General features: G+C 38.8%; 1 protein-coding gene across 3 annotated transcripts in view; it reads left to right on the top strand.

Moving 5' to 3' along the window:
* The window catches only part of igsf9bb (immunoglobulin superfamily, member 9Bb), a 174,514-nt gene that overhangs the window by 52,348 nt on the left and 94,894 nt on the right, over positions 1-27,272 (top strand). For all 3 annotated transcript variants that reach the window (XM_085288276.1, XM_085288277.1, XM_085288278.1), the window contains exon 3: positions 18,051-18,197. In XM_085288276.1, coding sequence (XP_085144402.1) covers positions 18,051-18,197 — 147 coding nt within the window. The remainder of the gene's footprint in view (positions 1-18,050; positions 18,198-27,272) is intronic.

Below are 27,272 nucleotides of genomic sequence, written 5' to 3' on the forward strand. Positions count from 1 at the left end.
AAGCTAAATCCAGGATTTCACTGACCTGAATGGGTTCACATTTGTTTGATGTTTGTCCACAGACATGAGTTGAATGAGAGGTGAGAGGGATTTTCCCTTGCTTTTGTTTGATTTCATTCCTCTGATCATTACATTGCAGAAATAATTCCCCCTCGTTTGACTTAAATTATTCATCCATTTGTCTCTTATATGATTAAATGGGAGTTTTCCAGGCTGAGAAGGAGTCGGCAGCCATGAATATTTTGGGAACTATAAATAGATTTCCACTTTTTTAGATAGTGGTGGTGAGAGTTATCTCATAAAGTTATCTCAGTGTTTTGTTCTAGAACACAGACAGTAGTACGTAGGCTACGTGAGAAAAAACTGACATTTCGATCTGAGCAATGTGTAAACTAATTAGGAAAGGAGGCAATTAGTGCTGACGTTAGCTAAAATCGTAGTGGTTTCTTTCATTTAGACTACCTGATTATTCCAAATTGAAATTTCTGTGTAAAGGGAAATTAACTAAATAAAATGAAGTTTTGCAACATGTCAAGTAAACACTTGTATTATTGGAAGTTTTCTGAAACTTTTCAACTGCAGCTCTCCTGACTTTGTAACAGAATTTAATGTTACATCTATTTAAGTCCCGTGAACATGGAGAGAATTTGTAACCTTTTAAAACCAGCTCTGGTGACAGTTTTGGTGATGTGGCCTGATTTGGTACAAGTACCTCCAGGGAGTAAAGGGTTTAATAATAACTATATGTTTTTCAATGATTATACAGGTCTGCAAAAAAAAAACTTTTTTTTTTTTTTTTGCAAAACATGAGGAGTTTACAATAAAAAAGCACAACAGCGATGAAAAAAAAGTCAATATTTTATTACAATTAACCATGCATAATCTTTCTTATAATTGAACAAAGAAACAAAAAACAATTCCTTCATGATATATTTAACACTACATGTTCACTCTTTTTGTCTGAGAAAACTTTCTCTCCTCCTTTCGCTTTATTTCCTTTGAGTCTCACACTTAGAAATATTAAATTAATGTTAGAAATCATTATTGGATATGGTTTTTTGACTCAAGTATAGGATACCAGATTTCAGTTTAAAAGGGGAAATTGTACGCTTAATTAAACTAAAAACCTGAGTTTTGCAAGAAAATCTGACGTGATGGAATTTTAAAAATATTTTTCTTGTTTTCAGTGAAACAGTCAAAAAGTCCTATGCAGTTTTTTGGTTGCAGACCTGTGCTATTCACATGTAGTTGTTACCACGAGTATGTTAGAACTCCACAGAGCCCTTTGTCCCCCTGTGTCCACAGTAGAGTGTGCATGGGTGTCTCCAACAATGTATTGTTTGTGAAAAACAGTCATATCGATTAAAAACATGTTTAATATAATGACAAACAATTAACATAGTAGATACAAGTCTACAGATCTGCATCAGATGCAGTGAAAGGTTTCTTTTTAAAGTGTCCTTAACATTCCTTATTCTACCCGTCTCAGGCTGCAGGAGGGGAAAAAAGTAAGATAGACTTGAAGATTGTAGTAAATGTACAGAAGCTTTGTGCAATCTTTCTGTATCCTCATACACTTTGTCTTAACTGATTAGTGTGTGCTAATTCACACTAATGAGACGAGTATCATAAAATATGAAATATTGATTAAATATGTATCCCACACACCTAAATACTACATCTCACTAGCTAATACTTTAACCTTTGTCATGTTTCTTTAATTTTACTACTTCAATTAAGCATGAAATATGAATATGCACCCAGCATATAATAGAAACTTTGTTTCCAAATTATAAACTACTTCTACTGTATATTCTTCTTGCTATATGCAAGTAAACAGACTGATTCTTATAGAGCGCTTTTCTTCATACAGCATGCTACATTCACTTCCTTCTATGCGTTTAAGTTCTTACTAACTAACATTTACACTGCAACGGATGCACTGGAGAGCATCTCATCCAAGGATACTTGGCATGCAGACTGGGGGAGCCAGGGATTGAACCACTAACCTTCTAATCAGTAGATGACCTGCTCTACCTCCCGAGCTACAGCCACCCTGTGTTTAAGTGGAATATGCTGTACTCCAAATGGCAGTAAAGTTCAGTTAACTTTACTGGAGCTTTAGAGTATGCTACCGAGACAAGGGGCTGAAGTGGCTGCAAAAAACTATCAGTAAAAGTCTTTCAGGAGAAGCATCTGTGCAGTCATCTGTTCTTTTCCGACCCTGTTTTCCAAGCCTTTGGGCAAAAGGTTTGTTACACCTAACACATTTAAGTCAGTGTAATACAATTCATTTTTATTTATATGTCAACAAATCACTAGAGCAATCGCCTCAAAACAACATGTATTGAATATATTTATATTGTAATAGATAGAAAACCCAAACTATCAAAAGACCCCCTCTGAGCAAGTACTTGGCAACAGTGGCAATGAAAAACACCCCAATAACAGGAAGAAACCTCCAGCAGAACCTGGCTGGATGGACGGCTATCTGGGACAACAGGCTGGGGGTGATGGGAGAAAGACAGAATAAAAGACACTATAGAAGAGAGCCAGTGATTAAAATTCTGGTGCCGTATTGGAGAAGTTCAAGACCAAAGTGGAATGAATTCTGCATAACACTCCCAATTTCCTTAATTGGTAGATTAATTACAGTTAAAATGATTTGCCTCCCTCAATTGTTATACGTTTTTCAAAACTTAGCAATTCATCTTAGTTGAATGTTATAATTCTTTCATTTATTTGGAATTACAAAACTCAAAGGATATAAAAGAGTCGCCTGTGTAAGTGCAAAACAAGTGGAAGGCTGGCTCTACGAGACTTTGTGTGTTATAAGTTAACAAGTATCTCCTACTGGCTAGAGAGTCACCACCTGGTTGGACACAAAGAAAAAGGATTGGCAATCACACTCTCTTGGCACTATTGCAATGTTATCCTATTTGTCTCAAAACCTTCAGTGATGGATGGAGCCTGTATAACCAAGGTGTGTTTGCAGTCATCCTGCAGCTTCAAGAGAAAAACAGCTTGCCAAAGCCAGATTTCTATAGACATCGGAAGGTCAGACACTCAGTAAAGCCATAGCTTAATAATTTAGAAAAAGCAGTGAGACAGATAAATATGGATGGTCTCAAAAAGACTGAAAGAGAGCTGGGAAGAGAAAGGGGGCTAGATAATGTTAAGATATGACTAAAGTTAAAGTTGAACATTTTAAAAGTCTATTTAAAAGTGAAGTTGAATAGAATCACCTATATGTGATAAATAAATAAATCAGAGGCAAATCTGTTTCATTGCTGCATCACATGTGCCAAATGTGAGGACTTTTGACTGGGAATATTTTCCTTGTTTTCAAAGATTTTAAAAGCCAAATAAGACTGAATCCTCTTCTGATCATCACCTCCTGTCTTATGGCCTCCTCTGTGCAAAAAACCTTATGCTTTTCTTCTGGGAAAAAAGGATGTTCCAATTTTTAACATCAGGATAGCAACAGTGAGAAAACAGACTGGAGGACTTTGAACAGATTTAGCATCTTTAATATAGAGAGAACAAAACTTCACTGCCTTTAATGCAGCTTGAGGATTTGAGTTGATAGGGAGGGGTGTGGGGGGCAGTGATGTGGGGACTTTGTTAAACAATTGTTCATAGACTGTCCAGTTAAAAACTGAAACATTAATTTCAACTGAAAGGTTCTATATTTTTCATTATATATGCTTCATAATAAAGGTATTTGAAGCAAGAAGACTGGCACTGAGATAACTTGGTTTACTGATGATGATGTAGGCTGACATCAATTGCTTATTGTGATTTTTATTATGTAGTTAAATGTCATGGCCAAAGCATCAGACATACAGAGGCTTACATTGTTTCCTTTTTAGATTGGGACAGTTGCTAAATGGTTGATACATTTGGCTGACCCCAGGGGCGGTCTTTCCTACACGTCCCTCTGTCCTGCCTTCTGAAACAAGCATTGTGCTAGTTTCTTTTTATATACTAAAACAAAGGAAAAAATTGAGTGATAGAATGTTTTTTCTTGTAGATCTTCAGAATTGAATTTATGGACATATAATGATAATTATGCAATAGAAATTGCAGCTTAAACTAGGTAGAGAGAGAGACCAATAAAGAAATACAAGGAAGTGGTTATAAATTACAGTGTTCTCATGGATGATCTCTAAATCTTTTTCCCATGAGAATATTTCCATGCATGCATTTGTCCACTTTCTTCTACTTATCAGGGTAACCGTGGGGCTGGAGCCTATCTAAGCTGAGACAAGGCAAGAGGCAAAGCACACCCTGAACCCAGTCTGTCACAGAGCTAACACATAGAGACAGACAACAATTCATGCCTAAAGCCAATTTAGAAAAATGATGTAATCTAACAAGTATGTCTTTGACTGTGGGAGGAAGCCAGAGTATCGAGAGAGAACACATCATTCACAGGAAACTTCATACAAAAAGGCCTCATTGAGCTGGTGGAACTGAATCAAGGACCTTCTTGTTGTGAGGGTACAGTGCTGACCTCCGAAGCCCCGAGATATCATGGGTCAAAGTTTTGTAGAATGTTTCCGGTACACGTGGGAATCTGTAGGATGGAGATATGGATGAAAGATCAATAAGCAAACTGAAAGATCATTTAACAAACCACAAATAATAATTAGTTTATTATCTCTCTCTTTCTCTCCCTCTATGTATATCCTATATATAGGATAATATAAGAGTGTCAAGTTAGCCCCTTATTCCATTTTATTTAACTTAAGGTAACTTGAGTTAAAAAAAAAGAAAGAAAATTATACATTTTTTAAAATTCATTCCTTTTTTATTATTTAAAATGCTTCCATAGACTCTCGTCGTCTTCTATGTAGGCAACAGAGAGAACTGAACTGAAGTTGTCCTGGCAAACCTGGCAGGCTCGCATTGAGTGGTATAATGTCTGGTGATAGTAGAAACAAACAGAGGTTTTGTTCATTGTCCACGTACCATAGAAATGATAGAAAGTTGGGGTAAAAGAGGATCTGTACAGAAATAACAGTAGAAAAAAGATCAACATGTTTTTTTTTCTCCAAGATTTTCCGTTGAAGGCTCTATTCTTGTATTTAATGGACAGATATGAGCGTAGTATTGATTTTACACCTGCAGCGGTAACAAGGGATCTTGCAGTACCAAAAGCGACCTCATACCAAGTTGAAAATGTGGACCCAAGGCCAGTCCTCTAATCTTATCAAAGTTAATGCCAATCATCATGACTGGAGCTGTGATAGACTGCCATGTGGTGATTGTATGAAACTGATAAAAGAGACAAGAAGTAGGAATAGATTGAGTTAACAAGATAGGATTAGAGGAACAGCTGGACCTCTGTCATTATTACAACGAATCAAAGTCCTGCTGGCTGCTGCTTTTGCTGTCTTCAAAACATTCCTTTTTTATATGTTCATTACATTGTTGTGGGTGTAGTTTAGGCTCTATTTACTATGTGCCCATAAGATGATTTAACATTCATTTGAATCTCAATGGTGAGCTGTAGACAACATGTTGTTGTGGTCAGTGACGCTGTTAAAAATAGTGCTGTCTTCGTGCTGCTGTTAACCACGAGTCAATGCATTTATAACGTAGTTCAATAACTACATTTTCACTGCACACTGAGAACAATCTGTATTTAAAGCCTGCTTCTTTTAAAGTTGCAGTAGTTTTTAGTAACTTTATCACACAAGTACAAAGAGCAAGTGAGAAGCAATGCGGGGGAAAGAATCTCTGTATTGATTTGGAGGCACCATTCGTTATAAGGCGGACAAATGGAAACATTTCAGAAAAATGTGTCTACTTATGCCCTCACAGCATAAATGATCCATGTCAGTCCCACTCTAAAAGGTCAAGGGTTCAAAGGTTTCCTTTGTTTGCTGTGTTATTTAGCTCTTGTTGTTATGTTAGCTTGCACAGGTGTAGTACTTGTTTCTGGCTGAAACTGTTTGAAATGCTTAATTGCAGCTTTCTGGAATGTCTCCTGAAATGTATGGCTTTTATGAGGAAACCCACAGTGACTACTGTGTGTGATAAGGACATAACTGCTACTGAAAACAGTTAGTGAAGTGTGGATAGAAAACATGGCCAGAGAGAGCACAGTTTTCTTTTACATGCCACCAAAATCCTCTAGTGACTCTTCATTTGAGTGTGTAGTAATGCTTCAAGGTATGTTGGAATAAATCAGGAATACAAATGACTCCGGCTTCTCTATGACCGCAGTAAAATCTTCCTCTTGTCACCTGTTGAGATTTTTATGGCAGCAATATAAATGAACTACTGGCCTTAGGCAAGTAAATCTACCACCACAGATCTCTTTAATTTTTAGAATATGTATATTCTCAAATAAAAAAAATGGGGGTCAAGTAAAATCTCGATCTCTGATGATGGTTGAAGGTGGGTTCTATACTAACAATGAACTCAGATCCAAGCAGTTCATTTCAATAACACGAGATCCTCGAAAATAAGCACCTGAGTGAGATTTACTTAATGAGAGATAGCTGAAGGACCTTCTTTCTGTGCAGCAACAGTGCTAACCACCAACAATAGAAAAATGAAATATCGCGATAGAATGTGGGTAAAACACGCATGCGCAGTGCCTTTGTTTTCATACGCACACGTCGGAAAAAGCATGGCGGCGACGGAGAAAGAGGAGGGCGAAAGCAAACCGTTGAATGAAACGGATGAACCAGAATTGGTTTGTAAAAATGTTGCAGCTTCAGTGGTGGAACTGGTTTAGCTTTCGTCCGTCAAATACACAACAAAGCACTATTTTTGGTAGAGCATGCTAGCGGGCCGTCGTTATTACCGTGTTGTTTGGAAAATATGGCACACTTAAAATCAATCCTTTGATTTTTCTGAAAGTCGACAGTGCCCCTTATAATCCCGTGTGCCTTATGTATGAATTCTGTTTGTGACCTCGAAACGATTTTATGTACACGGCGCTCAAAAATCTGTCAAATGTTTCAGTACGACTTTGCTAAGCTAAGAAGCCGCACCGCTTGATGGATTGTCGGAGCGTTACGGCTATCGTAGGCAGGAGCCTCGCGGAGTGATACGTACTGTGCTTCAACATAATGTTACCGTATTGTGTGTGTATAACCTCTTTTTAAGTTTTGTGGATATTATACATGGTTATGCTGAGGATATGTCGGCCAATTTCCACTGGAAATGCCTTTTGGTTAAACTGTCAGCAAGGAATTTGCATTTGCACTGTTACACTTTTATATAACTTTAATGCACAGAAAAACAGCTGCTTGTTTAAGTGAAAATACATTGATGTTTTTTTTTTCCACTAATAAAGTTGTGGAGTTGTAAAGTATTTTTTCTCTTGTCAATTATATCGTCAGTTATATCGTTATCGCAAATTTTCAAATGTATATCGTGATAAATATTTTTGGTCATATCGTCCTGCTCTACTGCCCACTAATATTTGGTTAAATGTTGCTAAGCAGATTACACCTGGACCATATGTTTTTGGTAGTACTCAACAAGATTCTAGCATTATTCCATCTGGATTTTAGACTCTTCTTGGCTGATTTGATATTAGTTAGTTAGTTAGTTAGTTAGTTTTCTGGCAGGAACTTGACTTCTAAGCATAGTTCACACATTTTCAGTAGGGTTCTGTTCAGGGCTTTGGGAAGCCCATTCCAGAGACTTAATGTTGGCCTACTTAACTATTCCAAAACCAGTTTCTTTGTGCTACTGGGATCATTGTCCTCTTGGAACAGCCAATGTCAAATTGAATCCAGTTGTTTATTAGAAGTGAAGTTGAGGACTTTGGAGGTTGTCCTCCTTCTTTGCTATTTCATCCACATGCAACTGTACAACTGGCAGCAAAACTATGGTGTTATTTTTGTGCCACTACTCTGAGCGCACGTAAAACAAATTTGCAGGTGCAAGTGTTGCATTTTGTGGAGAAATTTATTTTGAACGAAGAAAAGCTGAATTTGAGTGAACAAAACTCATAGCTGCGTGCAAAAAATGTATTTCAGTGTTTGCTATTATCCACACACACACAATAGCAGCCCCTCTCGCTCAGTTTTTGCATTTGCGCTCGCTCGCAATGTGTTGCTCGCGCTCTCAACATTTCTGCCCGTGCACGTTCAACTCTTTCTGTACACCGTTATATTTGTGCCACAAAACCAGCCAATCACAGACTTGGATGCAAAAAACTCTGATTGGATGATTTGGTCTCCAATCATCTCGAAATGATGAAATGCAATATCTCAGAATCCATTTCGTCCAAAGCTCAAACGAGGCAGTGGCGGAGGAACACAGAGTGGCAGAGTTTGAAATATTACTCTTTCTGGGTCACAAAATAAACTTTTAAGATATTTTCATGCGAGAATGGTGCTGTGTAAACTTCAAATATCTGCTTGATTTATCAAGACATCACATATTTGCAAAAGTGGTCTAACATTTTTTTTAAAATAAATTTCTGCTCAAAATGCAACACTTCCACCTGCAATTTTTTTTTACATGCGCTTAGAATAGTGGCACAAAAATAACGTCATACAAAACAACACCAGAGCTGATTTACATGGCATTTCCATGATTGGTATTTGCGACTCATGAATCTGGTAAAGTTGACTAACTCGTATGTCACTGGTGTTGGAAACTTAGCTAACATCAAGTTTGTTTTAATATAGCTTCATGAGTCAAACTTTTATAATTGGAAAGCATGTCCCAGCTATCTTCTTGAAATTTTTCCGCTGTGGCATTTTCAAGCATTTGATATTTTATTTTGAAATCAGTCACTACACATATATAATCTGTAAGGATTTGTAAGTGTTTGAAAAGCTTACTAACTTCTAAAATCTATATAGATAAAATCTGTTAATCCTGGTGCCAGTTTATATTGTAAGCTTATTGCAGATTGATTAACATACATAGGATGAGTGAGGGAAGGACTATGTTTTCAATATAACTTTGCTAGGAAGTTAAGAAGAAAGAAATAACCCATCTTTCTATTTCATATTAAAATCCTAAAAAATGTAAATTCATTAAAAGCAATGTCCAATAGAGTAACCTGGAATTTACCTGCTAACCGTGTTCTCCATTAACTACTGAAATATTGTTCCTCGTGGTTTTTGACATGTGATTTACCTTCACAGGTTACACCCGATTGCCACTTTGGGTTCTCCCTCAGACTATTTTTGCCTGAGAGGCAACCAGGCTGGAATTAAAAGATTTCACAGGAAAATTCCACTTCCTCTCTCACTCCATCACTGCTTCCCAGGCCATAAGAGAGCAAAACCTAATTAGACAATTCTGCCTTAAAATAATCAGAAGTACTTTTATACATGGTTTGCTGCTTAAATATGCAGGGGCTGGGTGTACTACTGCAAACCATGGCCCTGTGGAGGCATGGAGTTCCTCGTTACTGTTTCAGAAGACAATCTGCCAGAGCAGGGTTGCATGGTGATGACATCATCCATGCATCAAATGTAAAAGCCTGGCATAAAGATGGCTCTGATAAAAACATGCTTCAGCCACAGTAAGGCCTCTGTATGGCACCATTATTCTCTTTTGAATGAACAAAGTGTTCATCGTCTTCACTAGAAGTGTTCGTCTTCTAGTGTAGTCAGCCGGATGTCCTGTGCATGCTTTACACTTTAACCATGAGTCTGATTTGACATTTCTGCGCATGTAGTGAAAATTAAGGATTTTGTATCTGACAAACACAAGAAAAATCAGGGAAGTGGTTGGCACTGTGGTGAATGTGCCTGAGTATAACTCATTTAATTAAACACTATATGTAGGATATAAATTGCAACAGAATAACCAGATAGTTTTTCTACATGACACCATTAAGCCTCATTGCCATGGCATAAATCACCTTACTCAACTTTCCTCTCTTTTGTTACAGTTTACCTTTTATTGTTGTGTTCCACAAGTGTAAAAACTATATATGTATGTCATGTTAGTCATACCTTACTGTATGGGGGTTGTTAAATTGCACTGACTCTGTAAATACTGCACATAATGAAGAAAATGTTGCATAGTACATCTTATATAATTCACTTTGGTTACTTTAGTTAAAATGAAAGTAGACCGTGCACTATATAGGGACATAGAGTAGACAGAATTGTAATTGCATTAATCTTGCTTAATTAACCTAATTTCTGCTCTGCTTTAAAAGGTTTGGCAGCAGTTTAAAAACATCTAAATATTAATTTTTTAATGAGGATCTTTTGAAAATGACAGCTCACACTGAGTTTGATTTATCCCCAAATTGCTGCATTCATTATTAATTACCAGAAATTATTAAGAAGTTTGTAACTCACTTTAATTGGCAGGACAAATCTACATTTTGTACATATTTGTAAAAATTACCAAAATATTTAGCACCATGACCTGTTAATAATAATTCTACACATGACAGAGTGCCAAAGATTGCACAAAAAGCATCATGCCACAAACTTTGATATTCCTCAAAGAAAAACAAATGTTGCAAATGTTCTGGACTTTTTTTCCCCGTGCAAGTTACCAGCATTAAAGCTGAGTTTTAAATTAATTCCCCTTCTCCTGAATCCAGACTGGAGCCTATGCCAGCTGTGATAGGGCGAGAGGCAGGCTGGATAGGATGCCAGTCTGTAACAGGGCTAACACTGAGAGATAGCCATTTTACGGGCAATGCCATGCATGTCTTTGGACTGTGGGAGAACGCCAGAGTACCCAGAGAGAACACACACAGACAAGAAGAGGACATAAACAGAAGTCTACAAACAAACACCCCAGACTAGGTTTGAACCCAGGACCTTCTCATTGTGAGGTGACAGGGCTAAACACCATACCACTGTGCTAAGGCTGAAGTGCAATGAGATCATGAGGAATTGTATCAGAGATTGAGCTATTTGAAATGTCTTTCAAAAGGGTGAAATAGACAAAGAGAGCTTGGATTGGACAATGCTACTGTAACTTATTTTATTTGAGTGAAACATTTATGTAAATGACAGGCAGAGAGTTGCAAGAGCTAAGAGGTGTAATGCAAGGAGTAGAGGTATTTGAGTTTAAAGCTATATAGTAGATGAGATTAAATAGCAGCACAAGTGAAATGGAAGAGTTACAATTGAGACCTGCTCATCTGTACCACTGACAATGGTACTAACATAAAGACCGAAGGTGGAGCTGGAGGCAGCAGAGCTGAAGATGCTAAGATTGGGATTGAGCAGGGTTGACAGGATTAGAAATGAGTACACGAGAAGAAGAGCTCAAGCTGGGCGATCTGATAACAAAGTTAGTGCAAGGTGGAGCTGGTGTGCAGAAGAGAAGTAGTGGATATATTGGACAAAGGATGTTGAATATGGAGAGACCAGGCAGGAGGAACAGAGAAAGGCCACAGAGAAGATTCATGGATGTAGTGAAGGTGTCATGACGCGCTGTGAGGCCGGCAGGATAGGACCCAAAATGCAGGACTGAGACAGAATTAAACTTGAAGGCAGCTTTATTGGTGGGTTTACAGATAACAAGACTAAAACTGAGAAGACACTAGGCTGGCAGAACACACAGCATTGAGAGAGATCATGACAAGGAACAGAAGGAAATGCAGACAATAAATACACACAGTGAATCAGGGCAAAGAGGAAACACTTGGGGGATACAGCTGGACATAATCTAACTGACGAGACAGGGGAAGCAAAACTGAACATGATGCACACAGGACATGTGACTATCAGAATAAAACAGGAAGTAAAAAGAGACGCAGACTCAGACACACAGCTCACATTTCTGCTCCTCCCCTTTGTGAGTGTGGACGCTTCATCTCTTTGCTCTTGAATGCTTTGCTTCTTATATTGATTTTTATTGATTTTTATGCTGATTTTTTCCCTTTTTTCCGTGTGAGCTTACCTGCGATAACTTCTGGACACTTGTAGATCATTAGGACTAGAGTGTTCTTAACAGAAACAGCAACATTTTATGGTTACCTTATCCTCAGCGCTCCGTGTGTCTGTGGCCTAGACACAGCTGAAGCCTGATTACAGCGTCTGGGCACCGAGCAGCCTCAATAGCCTGGTGCTAACTGCTAGGCTAACTAGCAACAAGATGCCTTCCCTCTCCACAGATGACTACCACAGCCTCCTGCAGAAGATTGCAGTACTGGAGACAAAAATTCATCGCTTAGAAGTAAACGTGGAGGTAAATGGACTGTGTGGAAATGAAACAACCTTGCCTTTGATTCAAAACAATGGCGATGAGCAAGCTAGTACACAGCTAAGGAGCACAGATAACATGACCAAGAAAGTAGACTCTGTGCATTATTATAAATCCTCAAGTGATAATCCCCCCTTAGACTGTCTTGGTGCAAAACAAAGACATAAATCATGTCTCCTGGAAGGGGGAGGACGTATCACAGGCAGGGCACAGCGAGCTGAAATCTCTGAAACCGACTGGCCTTCACTTCCTACGAGACAGAGAAGCTCTTCTACCCCTGTATACGGGAGGAAACAGGACTGGACAACCGTGAATAGGAAGGTTAACAACAAACCTCCAAAACAACTGAATGTGAAACTGCAGAACAGATTTGCTCCACTATCAAAGGACCCTGGATCTATATCGGACAACCATCCATCTAAAAGCAGCGAAATAAGGTCTGAAAATCTGTTGAAAAGTGAAAGGCCACAGGGAAAGCTAAAGGCTAGGCCTGAAACTCTGATTGTGGGTGACTCTGCCGTAAAGGATGTACAAAGGATGTGCGGTAAGAACACTAAAGTCCTCTGCTTTCCTAACGATATGGTCAACAACCTGAAGGAGAGAATTCTTCAAATTGCAGATGAATATCCAACTGTGACAAACATTGTTCTGCATACAGGGTCAAACGATGTGTCCAAACAACAGTCGGAGGTTCTGAAACGGGACTTTACTGGATTATTAAATACTGTAAACTCTCTGAATGCAGCTGTATTCATCAGTGGACCTGTACCGCCGGTCAGAGGAGGAGACGAGAGATTCAGCAGGTTGTTTACACTGAATAAATGGCTTATATCAGCATGTGCTGACCACTCAGTGCACTTTATCGACAACTTTAATATTTTTTGGGAACGCAGGCATCTGTTCAAAGCAAATGGATTTAATTTTAACAAGTCAGGGGTGAAACTGTTCACCTCCAACTTGTTTTATTCCATACGTCATCCATCCGTGCTTGGTGCCAAGGCTGAGATAAACGAGGAGTTATCTCATAAAGAGGAACAAACAGTACTCCAAGAACAGACAAAGCCCAGCAGAAACCTTGAGGAGGAGCTCCATTTGCCCCCACCCGGGAAGAGCCTCAGAAAGGAGAGACATCCATGGCATCTGAGGAAGAGCCTCAGAAAGGAGAGACATCTAAGGCAAGAAGAGGGGTCCCTATTTGCCTCCAACTCTCTCAACAACACCAACGACCAGGACAAGGGACCACGACCTTCCCCAGTCCCCCAAACCCCTGACAGGCCATCACCCTCCTCCCCCTCCCTTTCTCCCTCCTCCCCACACCTGAAATTCACTGAGGAGATGATGGAGCGGGTCAATGCTGGGCTCAGATCTACCCCCCGTCCCAATCCCTTTTTGTCCCCCATAAACCCCCCACCAGAGCGGCCAAAGGTTCGCCATCGAGCCCCACCCTCAACAGAGCAATCGAAGTCACATTGCCCAGCCTCGCCCCCCTTAGTTCCTCTTCATGCCCTGTCTCCGCAGTCTGATGTGTGATGTGTGAAGGGTCCGGGCTGTGAGGATTATGGCAGTGATGACTTTTCCCAGGAGAAGCTGGGACCCTGTTTACTAGAAGGTTTTAAAATTTCTGTACTTTTAGGTGACAGGAGACATGTGGCCTGGTCAAAACACAGAGAGCTGCACTCTAAAAGATCTTTAACCATAGTAAACATACCTTGTGTGCCACAGACTGCTCCCAAACACGAGGGGACAAGTAATACCTCTAAAACACTTAAGTTGGCTTTATTAAACGTTAGATCTTTAGCTGGGAAAACATTTTTAATTAATGATTTAATCACTGAGCACAGCCTTGATTTTATGTTTTTAACTGAAACTTGGTTGGACCAAAGTAACAGTGGAGCTGTTCTCATCGAGACGACCCCTCCTAACTACAGTTTTATCAGTGAGGTCAGGGCGAGCAGGAGAGGAGGAGGGGTTGCTGTCTTATTTAATGAATCATTTCAATGTAAGCAGCTATCTCCTGGAAGTTTTCAGTCTTTTGAATATGTGGCTTTACAGCTGAAGGCCCCATCCAAAGTTGTGTTTCTTAATGTTTACAGGCCTCCCAAATACTGCACAGACTTTTTTAATGACCTCAGTGAACTGCTGTCTGTGATCTGTGTTGATTTTGACTGTGTAATTATTGCTGGGGATTTTAACATTCATGTGGACAACCCTCAGGACAAAGGGACTAAAGACCTGAGTAACACTCTGGGCAACTTTGGGCTGACTCAGCATGTAACAGAGGCCACACATAATAGAGGACACACTCTTGACCTACTGATCTCCAAAGGCCTGAGCATTTCAAAGGTTACTGTGTCTGATGTGGGCCTGTCTGATCATTACTGTGTTTTCTTTGAAAGTAAAATCTCAGCCCACACAAATATATCAACAACAGTGATCACAAAACGGTGTATAACTGAACACAGTAGTGCAATTTTTAACCAGGTCTTCCCATTAACACCTGACCTGTCCAGAGGGTCAGTCAATGAGCTCGTCAATAGCTTCAATGCTAACATGTTAAATGTAATGGACACTATTGCTCCCATTAAGGTGAAGGTTATCTCTGGAAGGAAAAAGTCTCCATGGAGAAACTCCACACTGGTGAAAAATGAAAAAAGAGAGTGTAGGAAAGCTGAGCGCAGATGGAGAAAAACAAACCTCCAGGTTCATTATGACATTTATAAAGAGAAACTTCACAATTATAATTTACAACTGAGGAATGCAAGGAGGTCCTACTTCTCTGACATCATCACTAAAAACAGCCATAATGCTCGGGTCTTATTTTCTACAGTTGACAGGCTAACAAACCCTCCTGTGTCAGTGGCAGCTGAACTTCATTCGACCATGGCCTGCAATGACTTTGCCAAATTCTTCACTGAAAAAATCCAAAAAATTAGACAAGCAATTGGTACATCAACAGCAGATCCAGGATATGTACTGTGTCCACCAAAAAACTGTTTAAACACCATGAAACAGTTTCAACCTATTAACAGCAAAGACCTGGAGGACATCTTAGGTCAACTGAACTCCTCCTCCTGCTGTTTAGATGTCCTGCCAACAAGTTTTTTCAAAAAGGTCTCAAAGACTTTAGAGTCAGACCTGTTACAGATCGTCAACTTTTCTTTATTATCAGGTGTGTTTCCAGAATCACTAAAAACTGCTGTAATCAAACCTATACTGAAAAAGGACAATCTTGACAAGACACAAATGAACAACTACAGGCCGATCTCAAATCTCCCGTTTTTAAGTAAGATCATTGAAAAAGCAGTTTCTCAACAGCTCAGTTACTTCTTAAAACAGAATAATTGCTACGATGCCTTCCAGTCAGGTTTTAGACAGAACCACAGCACTGAAACCGCTCTGACCAAAGTGTTTAATGACATATGTCTGAATACAGACAGTGGAAAAATGTCAGTCCTAGTTTTACTGGATCTCAGTGCAGCATTTGATACAGTTGACCACAACATATTACTCAAACGACTGGAGAACTGGACAGGTCTTTCAGGAACTGTACTAAACTGGTTCAAAACATACGTAGAAAACAGGAAATACTTTGTATCAATAGGTAACTTCACATCTGAGCAGACAAGTATCACATGTGGAGTTCCCCAAGGTTCCATCTTGGGACCCCTTCTGTTTAACATCTACATGCTCCCACTGGCACAGATTATAAACAACAACAAAATAAACTATCACAGCTATGCAGATGACACACAAATATATATCACAATGTCACCAGGAGACCGAGGCCCTGTACAGGCTCTTGGTAAATGCATTGAGGAAATCAATGACTGGTTGTGCCACAATTTTCTCCAGCTAAACAAAAACAAAACTGAGGTAATAGTCTTTGGCGCCAAAGAAAAACGATTACAGGTCACCAGAGAACTTCAATCTATACATCTAAAAACCACAAACCAGGCGAGAAATTTGGGTGTAGTGATGGATGCAGACCTAAACTTAGAAAAACACATTAAGACAATAACAAAGTCAGCTTACTATCACCTCAAGAATATATCAAGGATCAAAGATCTGATGTCTCAACAGGACCTGGAAAAACTAGTCCATGCATTCATCTTTAGTAGGCTTGATTACTGTAACAGCATCTTTACAGGTCTACCTAAAAAATCAGTCAGACAACTACAGCTCATTCAGAACTCTGCTGCTCGAGTCCTCACTAAGACCAAAAAAGTGGACCACATCAGTCCAGCTCTGAGGTCCTTACACTGGCTGCCTGTCCGTCAGAGGATAGACTTTAAAGTTCTGATGCTGGCCTATAAAGCTCTGAATGGTTTAGGACCAAAATACATCAATGACCTCCTGACCCAGTATGAACCATCCAGATCCCTCAGGTCATCTGGATCCGGTCTTTTATCAGTTCCCAGAGTCAGAACCAGACACGGAGAAGCTGCATTCAGCTTTTATGCTCCTTATATCTGGAACAAACTCCCAGAAAGCCTCAGATCAGCTGAAACACTCAGTTTATTTAAATCCAGGTTGAAGACTCCCCTGTTCTCAGCTGCATTTGAATAAAGCACCAAATCCACACTTTAAGCTTAAATTTCAAAACTTACATTTAACTACTGATTTTATCTACTGTTCTGATTTTATCTGTTTTGATTTTATATACTGTTGTTTGTTTGTTTGTTTGTTTGTTAACTAGTTAGTTAGTTTATTTGCTTGTTTTATTCAATTTTAAATCATGCTTTTTATTTGTTCTTGTTTCTAATGTCTCTGTAAAGCACTTTGAATCACCTTGTTGTTGAATTGTGCTATACAAATAAACTTGCCTTGCCTTGCCTTGCCTTGACGTGGGAATACAATAGCAGACACATGGCAGACGGACATGACAAAGCTGAAAGAATGAGAGAGCCAGGAAGCTGAGACAACAGAGAGTGAGCTGGAGAGTTAGGGACAAGTAAGACAGAGAGGGAGACAGACGCAGAGAGGGAGCGAGAAGGGAACAGAAAAAGAGCGTCATTATAGACAACACACTGGGGATGAAGGGGAGGACACAGCAAGGAGAGACTAAGACAGAGCGGGCACAGAAGGGAACGAAATTAAACAAGAACTAGAAACATAACAAAACCCAAAGACTCTCCAAACTAAACTTTAGTATCTCAATAATCTGCAAGAAATGAACAAAAGACTAAGCAAACTTAAAACCCAGAAGATGGATATGAAGAGTGCTGATGTGCCAAATGAATGAATGATTGAATGAGTGAATACCTGCTTGGGATGATTTTGGAGAGTGTGTGAAAATGTCAGACAGACTAAAATTTGATCTATTTTACATTTTCAAAACTTGCTTAACAGTTTGTAAGCAAAAGAAAATATTTCAGCTGTCAAAAAATGTGGAAACCGTACAAGTCAGTTTTTGTGAAGAAAGCGCATGTCTTTGTGACACTCTGCAATCAAATGAAAGGAGCACGTTCATAGTGCAGATCCAGTAGAAGGAGGTGACTCCCAACATCTGGGAGCTGGCTGAAAACTGGCAATTTAGTGGGAGCAACAATTTTAGCTGTGCCTGTAAGTGATAGACACAGCTATCGCACTTGTTGCTCTGCTTCCATGTTATTTTGCAGATTAACAGTGCTTTAGTATCTTTGTTTAGAAATGGCTCTAAACTAAAGTATAGAGAACGTCAGTGTCAGCACTATGTGATCCCTGCATATTTATATCTGAGTCGTTCAAAGGCTGATGTTGCTTTAACATTCATTCGGTGTTCCTCTTCTCTCTTCTCTTCATTCACCTCTCACCTTCTTTCCTTTCCTTCATTTTCCTTATGAAATTCAATCCAACCATCCTTCTCGCCTCCGTGTCCTCTTCCCGCTTCGCCTCTTGGCCAGGCCGGGCCAGTCTGCATGGCAAGTCCTCCCTGCGGATAGAGGATGTGCGTTCAGACGACCACGGCTGGTATGAGTGTAAGGTGCTGATGTTGGAGCAGCAGTATGACACCTTCCACAACGGCAGCTGGGTGCATCTAACTGTCAACGGTAAGAAGCATCTGACATCATGCATTATTCAGGCGGTTCAGTGTAAAGCCAGTGTGAAACAATAACTGAATAGACAGTACAAGTACAAAGTCATACCTTTGTTGTGTATGTGTGAAATATTATTACCTTCTTATATAGACTTTTTGACAGTCTTTGAAGGAATTGCGCTACACTTGTCGATGGAAATCCAAGATTTCTGATTGTTCTTGAGCTGAAGAAAGATGCACACTTAACACAAATTGATACAAATGACTGTCTCTTGACATTCACAAACTCAAACTCAAAGGCAGACAAAGTAACAAAAATGATTCTGCTTTTCTTTATGTCTCAGAAATAAAACAAACAGGTTTAACATAAAAATATGAAAACATTTCTAAAGAGATGCACACTTAATACAAAGACACGTAAAAGAAAATACCAAAGACAGGCAAAGCAAACTGGAACTAAGACTCACATAAAAAACGACTGAAAAAGGCACAATGCAGTCAAAACAACTATGACAAAAGTACAGAGGTACAATGAGACACAAATGGATGAAATGGAAAAACAAAACTGAGCAGAAATAGAAACAAACTGAACAGATCAACCCTCAAAGATGCAAAATAATGAATGCAAATCGATAAGTCTTTTAGATTGTTATTTCTTAGCCTGTGGATGCACTGAACACATAAAAGAGTGTTTGCATAACAGATGCTGAAATGCCTAATAATGTAGATTCTGTGAATAGGCTGCATGTGCTACATCTTTAATGCAACACAAGGGTTAGATGTAAACCTAATAAAGCATTGTAGTACTGTAAACAGGCCACTTTGAAGATATCAATTTTAAATCTTTTATTTTAAAGGTACAGTCAGTCATTCTATTTGATTAGTTCATAGAAGAAAAGATCATATTGTCCCCAAAAATATACCAATAATAGGCATCGGTCGCTCTCAGGAGCTCAGTGAACTCCAGCATGATACTGTGGTAGGATGTGACCTGTGCAACAAGTCCAGTCCTTGCTACTAAATATTCCACAGTCATTTGGTAGAGATATTTTGTGATATTATAAAAATCACAAAACGAGGTCTGTGGATGCTGAGGCACAGAGTTTAAAATCCAGCAAGAAACTTTTTGATGGCTACCAAAAACATCTGGTCAAGGTGACACTTAGCCTGATGTTAGTGAGGGTGTGTGTTTGTACTTTAGACTGTGTTTGTCCTTTTGATCATGTGTGGATTAAAAAAAATCCAAAATAAATGTTATGTTGTGCAGCAATTCTTGTTTTTTAGTCATTAAAGATGTCTGCTTTACAGTTAAAAGAAAATCATTAAAAGCCATTCCTCCAATCATTAGGAGGATGCGTACTCGTATTAATTCCTACTTCTAATTACTTCATGATATATTTTTGTTCTGGTTACAGCCTAATATATACATATGCAGTCCCTTGTTACGTTAATATATATACATATTTATGCACTGATCTATAATTATTTAACGACAACTATCTAAACATATCCATGCATTCTCTTCCACTTATCCTTATCAGGGTTACGGGTGGGGCTAGAGCCAATCCCAGCTGCTATATTTAACATCCTACCTCATCTATATGTTAAAAAACTCAGAAAAGCAGGGCTATGCATTGATTAAAAAAAAAAAAAGAGGTATATAATATATCGCCTCTCGCCCTATGACAGCTGGGATAGGCTCCAGCGCCCCCTGCGACCCTGAAAAGGATAAGCGGAAGCGAATGGATGGATGGATGGATAATATATAATTAGATATATTAAAAATAAATCAAATCACAGCTGAAAGACAGGGTGAAGGTGGTGTATTAGCAAAACAGCTGGTTAAACTTTGTAAATTTATTCAACCAAGTGATTTCTCAGCTTCTCAACTATTTTGAAAGTTCTGGCTGAGCCTGCAGTAGATCAACTTGCTTGTTTTATTAAAGCAGAGATTGTAGGAGCCGAAGCCATCTGTCCATTATCAGGGTTTTCTTTCCTCACGTGCTAATGGAATTAATGAAAACGTTCTGACATTGCACTTTAACTATTCTACATTAAACATGTTGGCCAAGATGACCAGTAAGAGAAAACCTATTTGTTACAATGATAATTCACAGAAGCTCCTTTTCTTTCTAATGCTAGCTCTGTTTCCACAGCATTGTTAATTTTGACACAAATTTTGATGTAGTTTTAATAGTGTTTTTGCTAACATGTTATTTAGGTGCAATCATAATTTAATAATTTAATCATCTAAATTCTTTTAGTTTCAGTCTAGTCAACTAAATTGCACAAGCCTGTCACAGACAAAACTAAAGTTGATTCAGCTGAATAAAAATATAACGTCTTAGCTTGTCGTATTTTTACTGATAGTTCCTGCACACGTTTCATAAAGCGTCTCATTTCCCTTGACATTAAATATATAATGTGTCCATATGTTTTCTCTTCTTCCCAAGCACCGATATTTTGTCATGTTTTTGTGAGAAATGGGGAGCATTGGCATTAGCTAAGAGTTGTGACCACAATTTGGCAATAATATAAAGAATAGTTGCAAACAGGTGAGAAACCTTATGACTGTGGTGTTTAAGATCATTATGGAAACACATTTTCACTTTGATTTTAACTGATGTCTCTTTTAATTTTTTATACTAGGCAAGCACCGCCTTGCTTGTCCTGATGGAACGCCACTGGGGTGGATGTGAAAAATGTGTGGGGAACGTTAGAGCATATGTGTTCAAATACCCAGGTTTAAAAAACACATGAATTCCCTGAGCTCCGATACTAGTTATTATCAAAATGCATTGTGCAAAATATTAAGCTAGCAAACTCTCATTTTTGTTTATGTCTGTTTCCATAATGATTAGTCCTTCCCCTTTTTAAGATGGATTTAGCAGTGCTTAGCCTAATGGTGGAGGGAAAAATAATCTAATAGCAGGGAAATGTAGGGCTGGCACTGAACACTTCAAAAGATAAACACTGCAGAAGGTTGCAGGGTTTTGCTAATTATAAGCAATTGAGTAAGCAACTTGATAATATTGCTGAATCAGATTTTCGGTCACATAGCAAGTAAATACATATGTCAAATGTACTGTGCAATAGACATTACATCTCAAATAATATGTAATGAACATTGTGGTGAGAATAAGGCACGGTGGGACCACAGATCATCATTCAGAGCCATCTTTATTGCCCTACTCACCACAACAACACCACACACACCTGAGTCCCCGTGTTTTAACCCAGCGGGCGTGATTACGGGCAGACCACGCCCCACCACAAACATTTTTACAAATGAAGATTTTAGGGTAAAAAAAATTGATTGCACAGCACTTTCTATATCTGTGTCTCTGCTGCCTGTAGTAGCCATAGAGCATCACTAAAATACAGTTCTGCTATAATTCATAGTCTAACAAATCAGTCAGAATTTGCAGAGCTGATATGATTCTTTAGACTACTAGTTTCACCTAGGCAACAGTCCAGAAACCATACATATCCTTCTGTGTCACAAAGATGTAATAGAAAAAAGTTCTCACATTTGAGAAACAGGAGATGTTCTGTTTTCTACTTGTCTAAAGTGATTTGATTTCAGCCATTTGAAAGAGTTAAAACATAAAGCTGTACTGGGATTGTTAATGTTAATGTTGTGGTTCAACTGACAGTATTTGTGGTTTCTGATTGGTTACACTGTGGCTCTTTTGTAAGAACTTGACTTGAAAAAGTTGCGCAGAGCACTGCGTCCCCTCTTGTACATGCAGTGTCACAGATTTGCTGCACTTCTAGAAAAGAATACCTGCGCACAAACCAAGCTGAGTGTTAACACTCACAGGGCTTCACAGATGAGAATATTCTTGCCTTCATGTGGCAGTTCTAGCACTCGTCAACTCACTTAATCAGACAGCATATGAAGATGCTTGTTGCTGTGGTAACAGACAGATCAGATACGGTCCTGCAGCCCCTGTCCCCCACCCCCCAAGTTCAGTCTCATCAGCGTTGCGTTTGTTTTGTCTTGGTTCTTCATCCTCTTTCCCAGCAGTGTTTAGAAGCCTCAGGCTCCTAACTTAGCCTCCTTTCTCTCTGCCTGTTACTCCTTCACTGTCTGTTAACATCCTGTCACTGTACCAAGCATGAACCACACGGCTCCGATCATCGCTGTAGTCAGACAGTCAGTGGTGTACAGGGGACAGCTGACAAGCATGCCAGTTTTCCAGAATATATTGCTAAAACTAAGCTTCACAAAACGGATGTGCTGAAGTTGACTTTGTTACATTTTCTTAGACAGAAAATTTATTAAAGTGGTCAAGCTGTTTGAAAATGAAGTGCTTTTAGTGTGTTGAATATACTGCTGAATATGTTACAGTGTTTCCTTTGTTTTTCCACTAAGAAGAAAAAGATAAAGCAGTTTAGGTGTAGCCAGTATTTGTGGAGGTCGTTATGACAACAGTCTTATACAAAAAAAGCCAGGTTATTTTAAAAATAGTACCATGCTATGTGTTATTATGGTATGTGGCTAAAATACCCTGGAAGTTAGAAACACTGACAGAAGACTAATTTCTGCAAAAGTGAGTATACCGAACATTGGTATGTAAGCATGCAGTCACTAGAAGTTGGATGGTGCCTTCGGTGTTTAGACTTCCTAGGGAAGGATATAAGTAGGGAAGGGAATTGATAAGAATTTAGCGATTCTGATTCTATCAACATCAGTTATTGATTCTATTCTTTATGGATTGTTTTACTGATTCTCACTGGGTTCTCGTTGGCTCTGCTTTGAGAGTTACAACCATCACTAAGCAGCATATCAAAGAGATTACATTCATTAAATTATGCTGTGTAGGCAAATGTCTGTACATGTTGGAGGTATTTCCTCTCTTTGTTGTGATCAGTGTTGGGGTGGTTACTCAGAAAAAGTAATGAATTACAAATACGACACAGAACACTTTTCTTTAAAGTAATGCTGTACGTTGCTTAATTACTCAAAGGAGAAGGTCATTTGTTACACTGTTTGTTACATTACTTCCACATTTCTGTAATATGACCTGAAATGCATCATCTCATAATGTTAACGTATAGCAACACAAATCCCTCGCCTAATGAGGACACACATACAGGATCTGTCTCTCAGTAATTAGGTGTGAACACACGGCAAAGATAAAAACTAGCATAAAGGGACTTCAAAGCGATCGCCACAGTGATTCTACTTTAGAAACGTGATCACGTAGAAACATAGTCTGACTGCTCAGCAGTTTGTTACACGTTGAAGTTCAGGGTCTGGCTGTTGGGCTGCGGTCGGCATTCACTCAGCTTTAACATCACTCTGGGTTCTTAGCTAGCTTAGCATTAGCATGCTGTCTGTGCAGATGATTGCAAAGAGCAGAAGTTGTGTTAGCAACATAATGCAGTTTCTGTTCTGGCTGGAGTTTTCACTTTACCATTGCACTGTTGTCATTTTGTGCAATAAAAACAAATATTTAAAGTATTGTAAATATCCATGCTGTGGACTGTGCCACTATTTTCCTCCTCCAGCACATCCACTGAATCATCTGATAGTAGCACAAGTGCAAGTAGAACCAAGTAATTGAACTACCCGGAACAGGTTCTCTGCAGGAACTGGTCCTCGATTCCCATCAAATACAGTTTTTCTCTATATGCACTCTTGTAATAACTTAACTAACAATTATTGTTGTAGTGTTGATATCTTTAATTAGTTTAAATACCACTCAAAAGACTTTTTGCTTTGCCATTCAGAATAGCCTGATGTGATTAAAAATACAGCAACTGAATTATTATTCATATTTTTAATCTGTTAAGTTGCCGTGCTAGCCAATGTGTGAACACGAGCTAATAGCTTGAAAAATAAGACCTTCCTTTACTTTTGTGGTTGCCTTTTACAGTCATTGGACTGATGTACTATATAAAGGATGTGGAACAGCATTTCCATGCAAATCCAAAGGATCTGAAATTCATGCTCACTCCTGAGAGCTCTGCCTCAAAGCCACTGCAAAAACAGTAAACAATTGCTTTTTCATATAGGGCGAGATACTTTTAGCTTTTTTCCTTAGTAAATAAAGTTAGTTACCATCACTTCTCCACCACCTTAAAATATGTTAGGTAAATACGCATAAAGAAAAATAAATAGGAAATGTGAAGATTGGCCCAAATAGTTTATTTGTTCAATGTAGCTGAGTGGTATACACTGACATAATTAGGGTCCATTTCTAATTCACATCAAAGAAGTAATATTAGTTTTATTAGTAATGATCTGAAACATTGCTTCATTTATATTTTTTCAGGAAAACCTTTTTTTTCTCCACCCATACCTTTCTTATCATCTCTGTTTCTTTAAATTAAATATTGTTCGAAAAACCCAGCTGCACTTGAGCAGTCAAAGTGCTTTAAACAACATCATTCATCCAAGCACTTTATTTATATGCTTAAGTGCTTTCTATCTAAAATTCAGACACACTCGTGCACTGAACAGACAGCAACTTTGGGTTCAGTATCTTCCCCGAGGATACTAAGGCATGGCTGTAGCAGCCAGGGGTTGAACCACCAACCTTCTGACTAGAAGGGGACCTGCTCTACCTGCTAAGGAATTGCTAGCCTTTAAAAGTAAAGTATTTTTACATAAATTGTTATGATGTTTGATTTAGTAACGCAATAATGTGGGTCCATCAGACCTGCTAATATTGGCTAAATAGCAAAAATATGAACACAATACAGAGGTTAAGTAAAACATTTGATTTTGTCATTAGAGGCTCAGGCTCAAATACAGGCACAGCTTTTCTTTGGTTTATAGCAGAGGTCCCCAACCCCCGAGTCACAGACCGACACCGGGCCACGAGAGTTGAAGATCACGTGTGAAATTTATGTTTTTATTTTTTATCGTTTTTATCATTAACTCTGTTTCCCTGGGTCTTTTCCTGTGTATTATGATTAAATTTTCTTTTTGTTGGTGCCGGTACTGGTTTTATTTTGTTGCATTTATCTGCAACACCTTAAAGGCCTGTCCGTGAAAATAGTCGGACATAAATCGGTCTGTGGTGCAAAAAAGTTTGGGGACCGCTGGTTTATAGTAAATGCAAATCTTCTGACCATCCAACTAAGAAGACACATAGTCAACCCAAAAAAACTTAATTAGACAGTGAAGCTGATTGAAGAAGGGTTTTAAGTGTGACCAGTAACTTTATGAAGAACACTCGGGGGGCTTGGTGCTATACTGACCATCTAGATGAAGCAGAACTTCTAATTATAGTTCTTCTGTTTGCACTCAACCTCTCACTGCCAAACATCTGTAGTTTTTGGTTTTCACACTGTGGCCTTCAGTGCCAGCAGGACTGGCACATTAAGACAGAAGTGCTGTTTCTAGATTTCTGGTGAGATGCAAAAAGACAAGTTCCGTAAAATTGCCTCCTTCATTCCTGTGAACTTCTGTCACTTGAGATCGGCATTCCTGAAAGAGTGTATGAGTGGAGACATGAGACATGAGCTGCAAGATGGGAAGTGTTGGTAAACTCAGTTTAATAAGTATGCAAGTTTCTGCTTGAATGATTAAGTGAAATTCTAGGTTACCTAGCAGGGAAAAACATTACCTTGCTTGTATTAAGGCTTTTTTCCAATTAGAAGATTTAAAGTCCTGCACTCTTTGGTCCTTTCAGTCATGGTGAAGCCCAAATGCAGATAAGGTGATACCAAAAAAATAAAATAAAAAAAGGTTCAAATGTTATAGGGTTGGTCTTCAATGCCTCCATCTTGAAAAAGCACACCATTCTGCAGCAGCACTTTGCAGTGCATGCTACATGCCAGACCCAGTATCTCTATTTTTTTGTCTAATGGAGTCTTTCTTATTTTTTTGCTCTTCTTTATCTCTGCCTGTTTGTCCCTCCTTAGTTTTGACATGTCTTTTCCTTTCTCGTCTGTGTGCCAGTTTGCACCCTCGCACAAGCTTTTCAGCACTTCTTAAGGTCCTTGAGGAAAACAGAATGAAGGGGTCACTGTTCCTCCTCCCTGTCAAAAAGCAGATGCACACATGATTACTGGCCAGTGGAGTGTCCTAACCACTCAGACAAAATGCAGCATTAAAAATTGACTCATAGATAGCTACTGTAGTCAGTATACCAATTAGTTATTATAGTAATTAGTTATTGTTAGTGGTGGAAGAAGAGGTAAAACAGTTTATTACACTGCTGTGCCATTTATATTGCATATTGAAATTGATTTGCAACTTACAGCCTTTAAATTTCACTGCTTGTCAGTCGTAGGATTTGTTTACAAAAACAGTTTGTTGACTTTCATCCTGTTTCGCTCCACAATGATATTTGAACAGCATCCTGCTGGACTGCATTGCAGAGCATGGTTAACCTGTGACTACCTCCCTCTTACTAATGCTCTAAAGCACCCCTGCAGAAATAACAGAAAAAGTTGTAATGGGGTAAATGCTCTGTTTCTCCACTGCTCAAACAAAAAACACAACTAAGAACACACAAATATTTTAGAAATGTGTCAAAAAAAATTGCTTAAAACTAAAAATGATTTTTAAATAACAATCTGAATACATGTTTCTGAATTTGTTGGGGACCGCTGCCTTAAGTGATATTATTTTCACGTACTAGTGTATATTACTGTATTTTCATACACACAAGTAAAGCCCAAATTAAAGCGACTGACAGGTTGAGCAAATAACAGCACTGGCAATGAGATTCATGTGTACCTAGCTTAGGTAGCAACTTTGAGTGCCAGCTGCAGTATCCAGCAGTCTTCCATAGCAGTACAGTTGGTCTTATCCACCCTTTATTTTAACCAGTAGTAAGACAACTAGTTACAAGGAAATACAGCTATATAATGAGGTCGGAAGTCTGCGTTTCCATAACTGTAAAATCGGTCTTAGCTGTGTGGCATGGTAAAATGTGAGACGTGGAATTAGCACTATGGCCTGGCTCATAGCTGCAGATGGAATAACATGCTAGAGATTACACATGTAAGCAGATCAGCTTGAGTCCTAAGGTGATTAGATTGAGAATATCAAAAAAGGAATTATGCTCAAACAAAATCTGCATTGAATCATTGACAGCGATATTGACATGTGCACTCGGATAGA

This window comes from Mchenga conophoros, linkage group LG10, assembly GCF_057382185.1.
Source record: "Mchenga conophoros isolate Kocher_MC1m ecotype Shallow Benthic linkage group LG10, M_conophoros_male_GT1.1, whole genome shotgun sequence".
Lineage (NCBI taxonomy): Eukaryota > Metazoa > Chordata > Actinopteri > Cichliformes > Cichlidae > Mchenga > Mchenga conophoros.